At 40.6% G+C, this 17269-nt stretch overlaps 1 protein-coding gene across 4 annotated transcripts in view; it reads left to right on the forward strand.

The window, feature by feature from the left end:
* eps8l2 (EPS8 signaling adaptor L2) overlaps positions 1–17269 on the forward strand; it is a 203880-nt gene that overhangs the window by 140090 nt on the left and 46521 nt on the right. For all 4 annotated transcript variants that reach the window (XM_072272430.1, XM_072272429.1, XM_072272432.1 and 1 more), the window contains 2 exons: positions 13971–14097; positions 14581–14669. In XM_072272430.1, coding sequence (XP_072128531.1) covers positions 13971–14097; positions 14581–14669 — 216 coding nt within the window. The remainder of the gene's footprint in view (positions 1–13970; positions 14098–14580; positions 14670–17269) is intronic.

Genomic DNA, 17269 nt, shown 5'->3' on the forward strand with positions numbered 1-17269 from the left:
GGTGAGGTCTTTATTCTTTGAAATATAGGAGAATGAAGAACAAACTTATAAAAATGTTTAATTTTATCAGAGGCAAAGATAAGATGGATGGAAACAATCTTGTCCCTCGGGTAAGAGAAACGAAATCCAGGGGACATAGATTTAGGATGAGAGATGCAAAATTTAAAAGGGAACTGAGGGGCAAATTTTTCATGTAGATAGTGGTGAGCATATGGAAAGAGCTGCCAGAAGCAGTTGTTGAGGCTGGTGCAATAATATCATTTCAGAACTATTTGTACAGGTACATGTGGGCAGAACACAGGCAATTGGGACAAGCTGGGTGGGCACCAAGATTGTTGGGTTGAATGGCCTGCAACCATATTGCCTATGACTATGTCTCTGTGCCTGATAATTGCAGGCAAGTTTTCAAATTCTTAAAGATTATGGATCTTTTGCTCTTCTTGCAGTCAGAGGTCATTATCACCTGCCAAAAGAACAGAAGTAAACAGAATTCCAGCATTGCTCTGCATAGAACTCAGGGAATAACTTTGACATTTTTAAAAGAATATCCATTTAACATTACAAGGCATAAACAAGAGCTGTAGGTAAACTTCTCTGCAGACTTTTCACATTGCCATCACTTCAAGTTATGGTTTATTTAATTAATAATCCTCCATAGACTGTATATACTTCTAAGACTTGTGTAAAATCTATCGTAAGGATTAAAAATTGCACACTAATATGATTGTTAACCCAAAGAATGAAAATAATATTTGTTGCTCCTCCCCAGTTCAAATTATTCACCAGTTATCACTTTGTAAAATATGGAAATCTCATAATCAAGATATAGGTGTTTCATGTAACTCACAATATTAATCAGAATTACTCATAACCATTGTGGAGTTCAGGTACTTATTTTTTCTGCAATTAATTTAGAGCCACCATCTGTAATTAAGAAAACATAGGAGACAGTTCGGGAGATACAGAGAGATGGAGAGCAAATGTTTGTGAAAAACCTAATAGATGATGATTCCTTTCATCATGGGTTTCAATAGTTCCATTTAATATCAGAGAATGTGTACAATATACCATCTGAAATTCTTTCTCCTCACAGACATCCATGAAAAACAGAAAAGATTAATGATAGTAAAAACAAATAAGTGATAATAAGAACATTAGAACCCCAAAGCCCCCCTTCTCCCCCTCCCATGCACAAGCACCAGCAAAGCATCAACCCTCCCCATACTTATTTCAGCAAAAGGTATTTGCAGCCATCAACCACCAACCAAGCAATAGCAAAGCCCCCAAGAGAGACTATAATCTGCAGTAAAACAAAGACTAATCATTCACCTGACAATTTGACATGCCACAGGCTCTCTCTCTCCATCCCTCCCTCCCCTGTCTCTCCTCTCCCTCCCTCTCTCTCTCTCTCCCCCTCCCTCCCTCCCCTGTCTCTCCTCTCTCCCTCTCTCTCCCTCCCTCCCTCCCCTGTCTCTCCTCTCTCTCCCTCTCTCTCTCTCCCCCCTCTCCCCCCACCCCCAATAAAAGAGCAGAAAGGTGTCACTCAGTGAGTGGGGAGACAAAAACAAAACAGATAAATGACAAAAAATTAAATTCAGTAAAACCAAAGAGAAAATAGTTGTTACATTGACCAAACCCTCATTTCTTTGTACAAGAACAATAAAAAGGAATGAAATTTCAAACAGTTTTGTGCAATATTGAAAGAATTAAGCACTTTAAAGAGACTTTCTCCATGTACTCTATAACTGATTGATATTTCATCCCTTCTTATCTTTCTTATTTTATCTGTTCTTAGTTTGTCATGTTGAGTGGATACATTGTATGTTCATTGATCTACTTTTCCTTTGTATTTGACAAAATCCCTGCCTCCTCTCAGTATTGCAGTAATTGAATTCAACTGTGCTTTAATGAATGTCCAAATTAGTAATAACTGTAGTACTGATTTCAAATTTCGTTACACAAATCAAAAGCAATTTCTTAACTGCAGCTAAACTAAACACATTAACAAACTCCACTGATTTAAAACCAAACCCTATAGCTGAGTTTCTACTTCAGGGCCATCTTTTATTCACCTCTCCGATAATTGGTTGATTGAAATAAAATTTCACCATGTCTGCATCAAAATCATCGGACATTCCTCCTGGCACTGAATGTAAAGCAAATTAACAAACTAAGGAAACAAAACACATTTTATACACTCTATAAATATTGGCACTTCTAATAGGTTAGGAACATACACCTTTTTAAAAAACATCATCTGAGATTATGAATAGATAAAACATTCACAGCCATAAAATCTGTTAAAAATCAATAACGTGATAACAAAACAAATGTATCTATACTGAAATAAGAATATCTGACACAGAAAAGTGTAGGCTATAAAAAGCTTCCCATCTCAACTAACAATGATTGGCATGGAACCCAAGTGGCAGATAATTTTGAAAGACTATCCAGCAAACATTCAGATACACTTTCATGCAATGAATCAATATGTGACTTGTTATCAGGGATTAAAAAGGTGGAACAGTTTAAAACTTATCATGGAGACCTTTCAATGTTAAGGCCATAAAACAAAACAATTCTAGGAGATGTTGAACATGCAAGCACATATTTTCAAATATGCACACATGAATTAAAATTGCAACACCTCCCAAGCTTCCTCACTTTCCAACCTTAATGCCACTACCGTTTTCGATGCCGCGCACCTGGAATGGAGGTACCTAAGATCCTGGCAAGAAGATATCAGCACTCACCAGAGATTGGTAAAACTGCACTCAGCAGCTGCATTTTCATATACAAACCTTGAGATATGCAAAATGGTGGTAATAGGAAAATTATGCTTTTTGTTGCCTGATTGCAATGAGTTGAAAATTGTGCGAAGTTTATGATGAGTAGCCAAGTGGTCCACTCAATTAATTGGCACTGGAATACATGTTCATTAAAAAGACTGCTCTCAGCAATCTGCACTTCCAAAGATTAGGCCAATAGAAAACCCCTTGTTCTCTTTGCTGCTACCTGGGTGGGTGGGTGGGGGGTGGTCATGCGACTGGAGGTGCAGGATCCTGAAAACCCACACTCAGTGCTTTCAGTAGAGTGTCATCCTCTTAGTCAACACATTTCTAAATAGTCCATGAACTCATGAACATGACCTCGCTATTGCTCTTTAGCACTCGTTATTTATTTACTGTAAATTAGAGAATTTTTGCATTGTACTGCTGCCATAAAACAATGAATTTCACAACATACGTCAGTGATGATAGCCATAGGCATGCATAGGCATTCATAGAATATGAATGTCACGCAAAACAGGTTTATGCAGCAGCACAGTACATTATAAGTATGACACCATAAATTAATATCGCAGATCAAACCAGCTAACAATGAATGATAGGATACCAGCGAGCGTTATGAAACAGAGAGCCATAGCAGTACCAGTTTCTGTAGAGTGCTGAGATCTTTTGTTTAAGATTGTACTGTATCACATGTAGATATGGTGCTGGAGAAGGTATTTGGCACGCTGGTGGCCTTCACCAGTCAGCACATTGAATGTAGGAGTCAGCAACTCATGCTGCAGTTGTATCAAAATAACTGTTGTCACTGATAATAAAATAACTGAGCCCAGAACACATGCACTCTTATGACTCAAGCATACTTTTTATTTTTACTTGCGTACAAAGAGAACAGCATGGGCCCTGTCACCCACATGAGGAAATCTGCAGATGCTGGAATTTCAAGCAACACACATAAAAATTGCTGGTGAACGCAGCAGGCTGAATTGGCTTATCAATCATGGATATTGATCATTGTCAATTGTACATGTACTCTCAAGATCAATCGCCATTCACAATAAAGGTGCTAAAGTTAATCGAAACTTCAAGCAGATAGCTGATGATGTCTTGAAGTTAGTAATGACAATAGAGATGATAAATGCTAATCGAGATTTTGGCTATGTCCACACTAGACTGGATAAATCCGTAACCGAAGCTTTTTCTTTTCGTTTTGACCCTCCGTCCACACTGAAACTGTGTTTTCCTCCCCCGAAAATTGAGATTTTCAGAAACGCTCTCCAGAGTGAATAAGTATGAAAACGCCTAATATCTGGCGTAGTGTGCGTGGGGTAACCGACTATTTTTAAAACCGCTGTCATGACGTGTCAGAACAAATGGTGGTGGCAGCGCGGCATTTCATTGTTTTCTTGAACACAACCTCCAAACCACAACAATATCTGACAATAGATGTGTAACAGCCTAATGTAACACTGTATGGAAATACAAGATAACACTGATGCAGACATGTTTCATACAGTTAACAAGGTGCTTTATTAATGTATTGCTTGTGCAAACATTCAATAGATGCAATTGTCACTTTTGCCCAGTAACTCGTTCTATTGCACATGTTAAATACAGCAAAATAATACACAAAGACATGGCAAAAGTAAAGGCAAACAAATGAGGTAACAGCAAATTTCACTTTTGCCTAGTAACAAGCCTTATTGCATTTAGTTGTAGCTGTCGTCCCTTTCATCGGTGAAGAGACTATGGCTGTAGGAAATGTTTCTGGACAAACGCGCACCAAGTCTTTCGTTTGGCAATTTCCTTTTAAGTTTTTCTAGTCTGTAACTGGACAAATGCGCACCAAGTAAACCGTTTCCTCTTCGGTTGTTTTCTGTAGATACGTCCTGCGCATACCCAGTAGGAGGAGATTCGCCCAAATACCCGTTTTAATGTGGATAGAGGTATTTTTAAAAATGCCTAGTGTGGAAGCCTGTTGTTTTTATGCGAAACCGGCGTTTTCACAATTACCCGGTCTAGTGTGGACATAGCCTTTGAGTAGATGACAATGACACCTTGAAACTAGTAAGGACAATAGAGGTGTCAAAAGTCAATCGAAACTTCAAGCAGACTGCCAATGATATTTTGAAGATAGTAAGGACAATAGAAGTGTTAAAAATCAATCAAAACTTTGAGCGGACAGCTAATGATATTTTTAAATTAGTAAAGACAATAGAACCTTCATTGTTGGGTATGTTTCACATCCTTCTGTTATTTCGTCTGTCTTGGGCCCCTGTTGTGTAAGGGGAAGTGATGCTTTAGGAACACATTTCTGTAAAAGTCTCTCTACAGGTACCTCACTCAGTTGGCTTGAGTACACACTGCCAGTCATCCCAGCCCATCTGTCTGTAGTAAGCAGAGGTGTCTCTGGTGGTCTCACTTCAAAGGTTTCACTTGACTGCAATTGCTCCTGGTTATGCTTGCTTTATCTGCACCTTCCAAAGTTATGAAATCACTGGTGAGGCCACAACTGGAGGATTATGTCCAGATTTGGTCACCATACTATAAGAAAGCTATTTTTAAACTTGAAAAACTGCAGAAAAAATTGCCTGGATTGGGGACCTGAGTTACAAGGAAAGCTTATGTAGGTAAGGACTTATTCCCTGGAAGAAGGCTAACCTGACAGAGGTATATAAGATCATTAGAGGCATAAACAGGGAGAAAGCATATAGTCTTTTTTCCCGGGAGGGGGCGGGGGGCTAAAAACAAGAAGGCATAGGCTTAAGATCATAGGTGAGAGATTTAAAAGGACCATCTGAGACAGCTTCTTCGTGCAAAGGGTGACACATATTTGGAATGAGCTGCAGAAATAGTGGTTGGGGTTGGCATATTTGCAACAGTTAAAAGCCATCTAGATAAGTACGTACGCCGGCCCGTGGCGTAGTGGCATCCACACCGGACTTCAAGGCAAGTGATTCCAGGTTCAAATCCGACTGGCTCCTTGCACACTTTCCATCTGTGCTGGGTTGAGCGTTGAGTTAGTTACTTGGCCTCGTAAAAAATCGATTAAAATGCTAAAGAAACGGCAACGTTGCCGCTTAATGCGCCACAAGTTGCGGAAAAGAACAACTATGGGTACATGGATAGGAAAGGCTTAGATCAGGGTTTCTGAACCCTGGTTCCGCAAGAAATCGTGATTTAAAAAAAACACAATTTTTTTAACTTCGTGCAATGCTAGCACTCACAGTGGTGGGCAGTGACTGAGCAGCCCCATTAGCAGTCTCGTTAGAGGTCTCTCAGCTCAGTATTGCAGTGCGCAGTAGGACTGGCCTTATTTGGTTGAGAGCATTCTCAGTTTCTGATGCAAGATAGGGGAGCCCGTTGATAATTGCTGAGTGCTGTATTGCACGGAGGGGAGTACGGCAGGCTGATGAGGAGCGTGAAGTGTGTTTTCCAAGCATTGAGTGGACTCGGCCAACTTGGGCTGTTCACTCGAGGATCTTTAAAAAACTGTGCGAAAACCTGGACAAAGAGCACACCAATCCATGCAACGTACAGAAATCCGGTGACTTAGCAGAGGAAGAGTTCTCAACAGGGTGTTTGAGCTGAAATGTGAATTTCAGGAGTACTTTCGAGAAAAAAGTAGGCTAGATTTTGCTGAGTGCTTTGAAGATGGAGAATGGCTGCAGAAACTAGCCTACTTAACAGACATTTTACATCATATGAACCAGTGGAACAAGTCTCTGCAAGACCCTGAAGAAAATGTTTTGACTTCAAGTGACAAGATTCCTGGATTTAAAAGGAAACCGAGTCTTTGGAAAAATCATGCTGCAAAAGGAAATCTTGAAATGTTTTCATTACTGCTTGGGTTTGAGAGCGAGGAAGGATAGAGGAAAGTCTCAAGTCTTATTGAAAACCACCTGGAAGAATTGCAGAACAAAATTGAACAGTATTTTCCTCCCTTTCTCTGAATCTTCTGCTCAGCCTGAGAATTTGATTTGAGAGAAAAGGAAGAACTTTGTGAGATGCAGTCTGTTTGTTCATTCAATATGAGATTTACTGACCTGTCCCGGACAAGTGCTGTCATTCATAGGAAAGCAGCTAACATTTTGCTGCAGTTTTCAACTTCTTAAATGGTGAACAAGCTTTTTCTTGTTCAACAAGCATCAAGAGCAAGGATAGAAATCATCTCATTTCAGTTGAAAGTGAAATCTGTGTGTGCTTTTCTCAAGTTTGATCCAGAACTGAGTATTTGTGCAGCAAAAGACAAGCACGGGTTTCACATGATAGGCCTATATTTGAGCCTGATCATGTCACTTAGTAAGAAAATGTTTTTTCAAAGTCTTGTATAAAATTGTGTCTTAAGCAATATTTTAATTCATTTTGCTTTGGCCTACGATTTTTAGTAATTTTACTATTCAACATTGTCAATAATTTTTCATGTTTTAAATAGCATTAATTAAAATAAGTTTACAACCTTTATTTAAATTAAATCTACCGAGCCTACCTTTAGAAAAACTAAATCCCATTTCAGCATAAGCCAGTTATTTAACTGAAATTGATTATGTTTCCCTTATAGTTTTTAAATTTTATGTAAGGGAAAGAAAGAGATTAATTTCAAGAAAAATAAGCTAAGCCTAACTACCTGTTATTTTTTCAAGAAAGGTTGGCTAAAACTTCATTCTCTATTCAAAAGAGCATTGACAATTCTTTCTGGATTCTACAAATTACTGATCATGCTAAGATACTGTGAGCTGTAGATATACTGTAATAATTGTTACGCTGGGGTTCCCTGAGACCTGGAAATTATTCCAAGGGTCCCTCCAGGGCAAAAAGGTTGAGAAAGGCAGGTTTAGAAAAACCTTTCACATTTTATAAACTTTTTCTAGCTGGATCCAATTCCGGCTGCATGGCAGCAAAAGCTATGTGCGCAGGAGCATTTCAGTTGGCCGCGCCCTCACAAAGCTTAGCGAGAACAGTGACGAGCTGCCAGCAGAAGTGGTGGATTCAATACTTAAGAGGAATTTGGATAGGTACATGGTGGGAGGTATATGGAGGGCTATGGTCCGGGTGTAGGTCTAGGCCTATTAATAGTTTGGCATGGACTAGATGGGCCAAAGGGCCTGTTTCTGTGCTGCAGTATCTTCTGACTCTATGACTCTATAATCTTTCCCAGCAGTTATCATCATGCTGTGCTTCTTGACCATACTACTGTATTTATTTCTATTTTTAATATTAATGAATACATATTGTAATTTATACACAAAGTTGATGCATAATTTAGATACAGAGGTAATATATATTATGGTTATCTTAGTAATAAATTAATTCATCTATTAATTCTATTGATTCCAAAATTTCCCCAGTAGAGCACTGTCCCATGAAAGGTTAATTGCCTAACGGCTCATACTTGACAGCAGCTCTAATTGTGCTATGTGGGATGAAATTCAATCTGTGCCACGTGGCACAAGGTTCCAACTGTGCCCTGTGGAATTGTCACCATATTGTTCTCAGCCTCTGAAATTGAAGAAGTTAATATGACAGAATAGTGTGCTGATACAAATTTAGTTTTATCAACAAGTGATGAATTACAATCAAGCACTTTTGAAAGAGGAAAGGATAATGTTACAGTCATCAAAAGGAATAAACATATTGTGAGGTATGGGTTTTGATAACCCAAGCATGAACTGCCAAACTTTGGCTTGCCAGCATTGGGAGACTGCCAAGCATAAGACAGAGGATTCCACACAGTCCAATGTGGGTGGTAATATTTATGTAATATTAAAAAATTTTGAACAATATTTATTTCCTTCTCTCTCCTTTTGACTGATGCAGTTGTTGGATCTTTTCCAATGCGACACCCATTCAAGGTTCTAGATAGCAAGGGCCTAGAATTGGTGCAGTTTACTTGGTCAAAAGTTCATGAAGACAATCATTTTGCAAAGAATATTTGATCCACTTAGTCCATATTGGCAGCCAATTTATGCCTTCTTGTAATCCAGTACAGTTCAACATTCATTTAGCAGCAAGGAGAAATACCCAGCAGAACTACTTTAAAAAATCATCAATAGGTTGTGACAATGAATTACAAACATTTGGTGTGCTTTTGATGTAAACTTACTGAAGTTATCAAGGTGCTAAATAACTTTGCTCTGAGGTGACGACTTCCGCACAGAGCATGTAGCTCTTACCTGTCCCTGGTGCACACCATCCCAGCATCTGTTTGACCATCAGGCAAAAACAAAAACCCACACAAAGTGAACTCTCCAAACTAAATTTCATCACCAAATCATGTCAAATTGCATAGAAATCTCAATAACTTGCTTTTGTGCATCCTGTTAATGTCTTTCTTTCTGTGTGGCACTGCGCATGTGGCTGGTGCTGTCTATTGGAAACCATTCACCTCTGGGTAGTCTGTAGATAGTCCTGAACTATGATGGTAGGGGGTGATAGGCCAGATGCACAAGCTCTGCCTGAGTAGCAGCAGATTTGACTGGTGGTTGACTAACAAGTAAGAGCAAGGTGAGAGGTGAAGTGGCAGCAATGGAATCACCAGGCCCATCTCCCTGAGAAGGAACAGCAGATTTATGTTAAGTGAAGCCACTGTCACTTCCTCTGGGTGATACCTCAGTTTTCTCATTTGAAGGGCAAAATTTTTTCATTGCTGTGACACCTTGCAAGGTGTTTTGCACAAACTTAATGGGAAGCAAGGTAAGATCTCAGTTTCTACACCCCTCACAGACCTTGAGCGGATTTTGTTTCTGCTGCAGTGATGCATGTGAATTTCACTCTTAGCCACTGCCCAATGGTTAACTCTACGAGTATGCCAATGGAGTTGTCTGCAACTATCACATACTAAAGTATAGACTCCGCTCTAAGCCAAAAGACACCTGCAAAGTTGGTATTGGGTTATCTCTTACTTCTTGACTTCCTGTTAGGCAGTGTTAGACTAGAGCCCTCCCTCCCCCCACCAGGTTCCCAACAGAAATAGAAGGTTCTTTTTTGCCCTTCCAAGACTGAGGTAATGTTGGAAAAGCAGGAACTCAGAACTTGCTCATACTGTGCTAATTTTCATCTCCCTTTGATCAGCATGATTTTCACAATGCCAATTCATGGGTTGCTAACTGGCTTTAAACAGTGCAGACAAGAGCTACTGGTGCCAACCCCTTGTGAAGTTCAACTGACTGCAGGGACACCAAACAGTCAACAGCTTTATTAGTGAGGGATTAACCAGTCCCTTATTGACCCTAGAGGTCAACACCTCCCTCTGGAACTGCATCCTCAACTTCTTGACCAGCAGTCCACAGTTGGTAAGGATAGGCAGCAACCCCACTGCTGTGATTATTATCAACACTTGTGCTTCAGAAGGTTGTATCATCAGCCCCCTACTCTAATCCCTGTACACTCGTGACTGCATTGCCAGATTCTGCTCTAATTCCATCTACAAGATGGCTGATGATATCACCTTAGTGGGCTATATCTCAAATCATGCTGAGTCAGAGTACAGGTAGGAGATTGAAAACTTAATAACCTGGTGTCATGACAACAAACTTTCGCTCAATAACCATATAACCATATGTCAGGCAAAACAGAATGGCTGGAAATTGACTTCAGGAAGGGAGAAGGTGAACATGTTCCTGTTTCCATCAACGATGTTGAAGTTAAGAGGGTTGAAAACTTCAAGTTTCTAGGAGTGTACAATACTAAGTAGCCTGCCCTGGCCCAACCACATAGATGCCATGGACAAGAAAGCTCAGCAAAGCCTCTATTTCCTCAAGAGGCTGAAAAATTTGGCATGTCCCTGTCGACCCCTACCAATTTTTTATTGAGGCACCACAGAAAGCACCCTATCTGAGTGCTTAATGGTGTGTGATGTCAATTGCTCTTTCTTGACTGCAAGGACCTGCAGAGACTTGTGGATGCAACTCAGCACATCATGGAAACCAGCCTCCCCACTATGGACTCTGTCTATACTTCCTGCTACCTCAGTAAAGCAACGAACATAATCGAAGACACAACCTACCCCGGATATTCTCTCTTTTCCCTTCTTCCATTGGGCAGAAGGTACAGAAGTCTGAAAGCACATCACCAGGTTCAAGGACAGCTTCTACCCTGTTATCATAAGATTATTGAATCATTCCCTAGTATAATACAATGGGCTGTTACCCTCACAAACTACCTCGCTATGACCTTGGACTTTATTGTTTACCTGCACTGCACCTCCTCTGTAGTTGTTGCACTTTATCCTGCATCCTGCTGTTGTTTGTTTGTACTATCTCAAGGCAATGGTAAACCACTGCTGCAACTTGCCTTGTACGTGGTTCCCCACTACATCAGAGAGGCGTGGAGGGAAATCATCTGCTAACTGGAGAAACTCCAGATGCAACGTATCTTTCCTTTCCTATCTCAATGCATCTCAATAATGGGATCTGTCGGAACAGTATGCAGGACAAGCCTTTTGCTGTACCTCAGTAAATGAACCAATTCAAATTCTAATTCCAATTGCTGCTGAATATACTGTAAATCCTGTAATCCCCTCCTAGCAAAATTGTAGGAATACCTTAACCGGAAAGGAATGGGGTTTGCTCCAGGCAAAATGCTTACAATACAGTCATATCGCAATGAGCACTCTGTTTTGTCAAGAACACAGGCAGTGCCTCATAAAGTGAGATCCATCATTAAGTCAGGTCAAGTCAAGATAAGATTATTGTCATTTAACTATATACTGTACATGTATATTGTTAAATGAGACATTTCTCTGAACCAGAGTGTAAAGTATAGTAGTACACAAAACACACATAATACACAATAACTTATGAAAGTAAGGATAAAATTTACAGATGAATCATGCATAAATAACAATCTAAAGTTCATAAATTAAGTATTGTAAGGTACAGAACAGAGTAAGCTGTGATACTTTGAGTGTGATGCAACAGGGAGTTCAGAAGTCTAATGGCCCAAGGGAAGAAACAGTTTCCCATCCTGTCTGTGTTTATGTATTGGAGTCTCCTGTCTGATGCTAGAAAGTCAAAGAAGACGCTAGATGGACGGGTGGGATTCTTAATAATCTTAGGGGCTCTGCGTATGCAGCGCTACTGATAAATGCCCCCAGTAGATATAAGAGAAACCCCTATGATCCTCTCGGCCGTTCTCACAGTCTTCGACTACTCCCAGACCAGATGGAGATGCAACTTGTCAGAACACTCTCAATGGTACTCCTGTTACTCCTGTAGAATGAAGTTCAGATCAGGGAGGATGGGGAGGAGCTTCACTTGTCTCAATCTCGTTAGGAAGTGGAGACACTGCTGTGATTTCTTGTTCAGGTGATATTAAGGAACCAGGAGAGATCATCCGTGATGTGAGTTCCCAGGAACTTGGTGCATCTAACTCTCTCTAAGGAGGAGACATGTATTCCCAGAGGGGATGGTTCACCTGCATCTTCCTGAAGTTCACTGATTTCCTTGGTTTCTCCATGTTCAGACTTAGGCTGTTCTTCCCACATCATTTCACCAGCAGCTCCACTTCCTCTCTGTACTCCGTCTCATCATTATTGTTGATGATCCCAGCCACTGTTGTGTCATCTGCAAACTTGATGGCATAGTTTGAGCTGAATCCTATGACACAGTCATGCATCAGCAATATGAACAGCAGCAGGCTGAGCATCCAGCCCTGGGGGAGCACCAGTGCTCAGTGTAATGGGCCTAGAGATGTTGTTGCCCATATGGACTGACTGTTGTCTTTCTGTTAAGAAGTCCAGTATCCAGTTACAGACAGAGGTGTTGAGACTCAGTGAGGACAGTCCTCCCACCAGCTTTCAGAGTACGATGGTGTTAAGTGCAGACCTAAAGTCTATAAACTGCAGTCTGGCCTGTGGGAGCCCATTTTCCAGGTAGGACAGGACAGAGTGGAGGGCAGAGGTTATTGTATCGTCAGTGGATCAATTTGAGCAATAAGTGAGCTGGAAAGGGTCCAATTTAGCTGGGAGAAAGGCTTTAAGGATCCTCACCACCCATGACATGTCCTATTCTAATACTAGCATCAGTCGTATAGTATCACAAGGTACAGTAGCCTAAGGACCTACAGTCACCATTTTAGGAACAGCTTTTTCCTCTCAGCCATCAGATTTCTGAATGGTCCATGAACCCATAAACTCTACCACACTATTACTCTTTGCATCATTTATTTATTTAAATTTTACTGTAACTTAGAAAATATTTTATGTCTTCCGCTGTACTGCTGCAGCAAAGCAACAGATTTCATGATATCTGTCAGTGATAATAAACCTGATTCGGATTCCGATTCCGATTCCAAGACCTTCTAACACAGCACTTGTTATCACCATCCAAGCAAGAGGTTGCAAATATGCCTGCATCATCTGGGCTATCACCTTCAACGATATCACTCTGTTATCAGAAATCTTGCTGCAGAAAGATCACTGTTGGATATCTCAAGGATCCCACAAAGAAAACACTTCTCTTCCTGCACTCCTTTGACAACTAACGTAAGGTGTGGAGCCACAGCCCCTCGGGACCATTCGTAACCCCATGTCCTGTCACTGTATGCTCACACTCCACACCTCATTCCTACACTGACACAGTCACTGTCCTTCTGTATTTTCATACAGCACCCCAGAAGAATTCCTCCTCCCAAGAGCCACTTTGTCACTATCATCTTCTGTCAGTCACCTTATGTGCAAGTACACTTGCACCTAGTGTCACTTTATGTACATATAACCAGTCTACGTATGGAAGCTCACACTCAGTTACTTGTACATTGTGTTTTATCGGATTACTTTTATATTTATAACTTTTTTTGTTTTTTTATTGCATTCTTTATGCATGACTTTTTTATGCTGCATTGGATCAGGATTAACAATCATTTTGTTTTTCTTTGCACTCACATACTGAACAATGGCAATAAATAATCTTCAATGTTGAATCTTGAATCAAAGACAATGCATGATAGATGATAATTCACTGGGATGCGGTTGAATTGAACACACTGGAATGAAACATCACATGAACCCAACCTTTATACGCTTATGGTTTGAAAACATATTTCATTTTTATCCTCTATATTGATATGAGACTCTATTCAGATGTTGGACTTCCTGGAAAATGAAATGGACTCTCATTTTATTATGCTTTACAAATTGTGCCATTATTTCAAACTCTGATTGTTCTTTTTCTCCTCCTACAGCAAATTCTAAACTACACACTGGATGACATTGAGTTTTTTGTAGCCAAGCTTCAGAAGGCTGCTGAGGCCTTCACTCAACTGAACCAGAGGAAGAAATCCAAAAAGAGCAAAAAAAAGGCGCCAGCCGGTAGGAAACACCCCTCTCCTTTCTTCCTTATGTTCACTCATTTCCTTTTCCTGCTTTCTTGCCTCACACTTTTACTTTTCCCTTTTTATCTCTTTGCATGTCTGTTCATCCCTTTACTTTGGCACTTACTCTCTTTTACACTACTGCCTTACGCTTTTTCTGCTACTTATACCTCATCAAGCACAAAACGTGGAAAACATGCTGTGACTATATTGCCTAGGGAAAGGACATGTGTTAAGATTGCTTAAGAAATACACACAAAATGGTGCAGAAACTCAGCAGTTCAGGAAGCATCTATGGAAAGGAATAAACTGTCGACGTTTCAGGCCGAGACCCTTCATCAGGACTTTGATCCATTGAGTTCCTCCAGTATTTTGCGTATACTATTCTGGATTTCCTGCATCTGCAGAATCTCTTCTGTTTATATTTAAGAAATAAGTGGATTTTGTTATAATATGTTCTTTCTCCCTGTCCATTGTGCAGAGGGCATGCTTACTCTAAGGGCAAAGCCACCACTACCAGCAGAGTTTACCGACTGTTTTCAAAAGATCAAGCTAACATTGAATTTGCTGGTAAGAATTCATCTTGATGATTTTAAACCACTAGAAGGGGTTGATTAAGGACCTCAAGTGTGGTTTTGAGGGTAGAAAATCATGTCCCAATCAAATAGGCAATCAAGTCATGGCAAATGGAGTTTAATTCTAATAAGTACAAGGGATAGCATTTTGGGAAGACACAGAGGGTAGGAAATTCACAGAGCATGGTAGAGCCCTGGAAAATTTAATTGATTAGAGGAATGGTAAACAAAGTGGTGAAGAAGGCATTTGGCATGCTGGACTTCATCAGTCAGGGCACTGCGTAAAGTAATTGTGATGTACAAGATATCAGTGAGACCGCTCTGAAATATTGTGTTCAGTTTTCATCACCCTACTATAGGAAAGATGCCATTAAGCTGGAAAGAGTACAAAGGAGATTTACAAAGATGTTGCCAAGACTCAAAGGACTGACTTATGAAGAGAAGTTGAGCAGGTTGGGAATTTCTTCATTGAAGAGCAGGAAAATGAGGGTTGGCATATTAGAGGTGTATAAAATTATGATGGACATAGATAAGGTGAATGTTCAGAGGCTTCTTCCCAGGATTGAAGGATCAAGTAATAGGGGGTAAGCTTTATGCTGAGAGGGGAGACATTTAATACGAACCTGAGAGACAAGTTCTTAACTCACAGGGTGGGGTGGTCAGTGTATGGAATGTGCTGCCGGGGGAAGCAGTTGAAGCGGGTGTATTAACAGGCAGTTCAACCACACATGAATACTCATGAGTACATCTAAATTAAACAGCGTTTCTCTGGATCCAAGGTGTAAAACATAGTACCAACAGTCACACACATCACAAGGTACATATAGCCCATATAAGGTAAACATAGTCACAGACAAAAAAGCCAAAGTCCCTGATCCATGGATGTTGTCAGCAAGACTGCAATCCAACTTGTTTTCCACTGAGCGAACATTGACACCAGCATCGATGCCGCACCAGAGCACCTCCGGCATCAACTTTCCTGGGCAGTTGCAATAGGCAACACCCTGGCACGGGGCCTAGTTCACACTATGACCGAGGCCACGCAGCTCCCCCGCCATCAGTCCCACCAATACACCAGGTACCGGACATGCAGTATTCTACATCACCAAAGTCCAGCAGGGTCCAGCGATCAGAAGAAAAATGACTAAGGCAATCACTCACTGTTAGACTAGACACTGCCTTCATGCACCAACTCTAACTCCTCTCCGTTGCAGGCAGCAACGTGGCCTGTATTGTCCAGCTCCTCCAGCTCATCCCCAGTGATCAACTCACTGATGGGATAGACCTGCAGTACTTGAAGTTCTTTATGTCTTGTGATTGAAAAAAAAAGACATTTATAAATAACAGTAACTCCTTTGGTTGGCTCTGAAGAGGCCGCTGCATCCAAATGAACCACCATCTTACCAAAAGACGATACATGGATAGGGAAGGTTTCGAGGGATATGGGTCAAACATCAGCAAATGAGTTTAGCATAGAAGGGAACTATTAATAGCATGGAACATTTGGGCCAAAGGACCTGTTTCTGTACTGTATGTTTCTATGAATCTATTTAAAGGAAAATTTATATTTCCAGAGAACATGTAATTTGTTTTCAGGTATGTTCGAAATCACATATTTTTTTTTTGTGAAGGTGTGTATTAAACGAACCAACTGTGACAGATATTGTTCTCCCCACAAAGTCCACAACATTGCCATAAATTGAAGTACTTTCACACTTTGACCATTTCTCAGGCATTCCACGTGCTTCCTGTTGTGAAATCTTACAAAATTTCCAGATGTTCTACATCCCTCTGTTCATTGTATTTAAAGCATCTTCCCCGGCACGTTTCCGTTTCAGCTGGGGAATGCTGTGGATCCCTAGGGGTCAAAGTCTTTGTTGATTTGATTTTTTCATATCCTTCCATCTATTAAAATGAAACTGAATTATACCTCTTGCTTCTACCTGCTTCACTGAGATGAGACAAATAGCAATGTACAGATCAAAATGGTCAGTAAGGTGCAGCAATCTAATGAAGTAATTGTTATTAGCCCTTCATTTTATACTTAGAATTGGGTTTAATACCCCCGCAGACAGAAGGAATAAAATCCATACAATTAGATTAAGCACCTTATATTCTGCAAGGCCACTGAGCTAAGATCCCTGTTCTGATTCAACAAGACATTCAGGGTGGAGCTGTTGCCTGTGTAGAAGGAAATTAACCTAATTGGGCCAGTCATTGAAAGTGGGCATGCAGGTACAGCAGGCGGCCAAAAAGGCGAATGGTATGCTGGCATTCATAGCAAGAGGATTCGAGTACAGGAGCAGGGAGGTACTACTGCATTTGTACAAGGCCTTGATGAGACCACACCTGGAGTATTGTGTGCAGATTTGGCCCCCTAATCTGAGGAAAGTCATTCTTGCCATAGAGGGAGTACAAAGAAGGTTCACCCAGATTGATTCCTGGGATGGCAGGACTTTCATATGATGAAAGACTGGATCGACTAGGCTTATACTCCCTGGAATTTAGAAGATTGAGGAGGGATCTTATTGAAACGTGTAAAATCCTAAAGGGACTGGACAGGCTAGATGCAGGAAGATTGTTCCCGATGTTGGG

The sequence above is a fragment of the Mobula birostris genome, chromosome 11, assembly GCF_030028105.1.
Source record: "Mobula birostris isolate sMobBir1 chromosome 11, sMobBir1.hap1, whole genome shotgun sequence".
Classification (NCBI taxonomy): Eukaryota; Metazoa; Chordata; class Chondrichthyes; order Myliobatiformes; family Myliobatidae; genus Mobula; species Mobula birostris.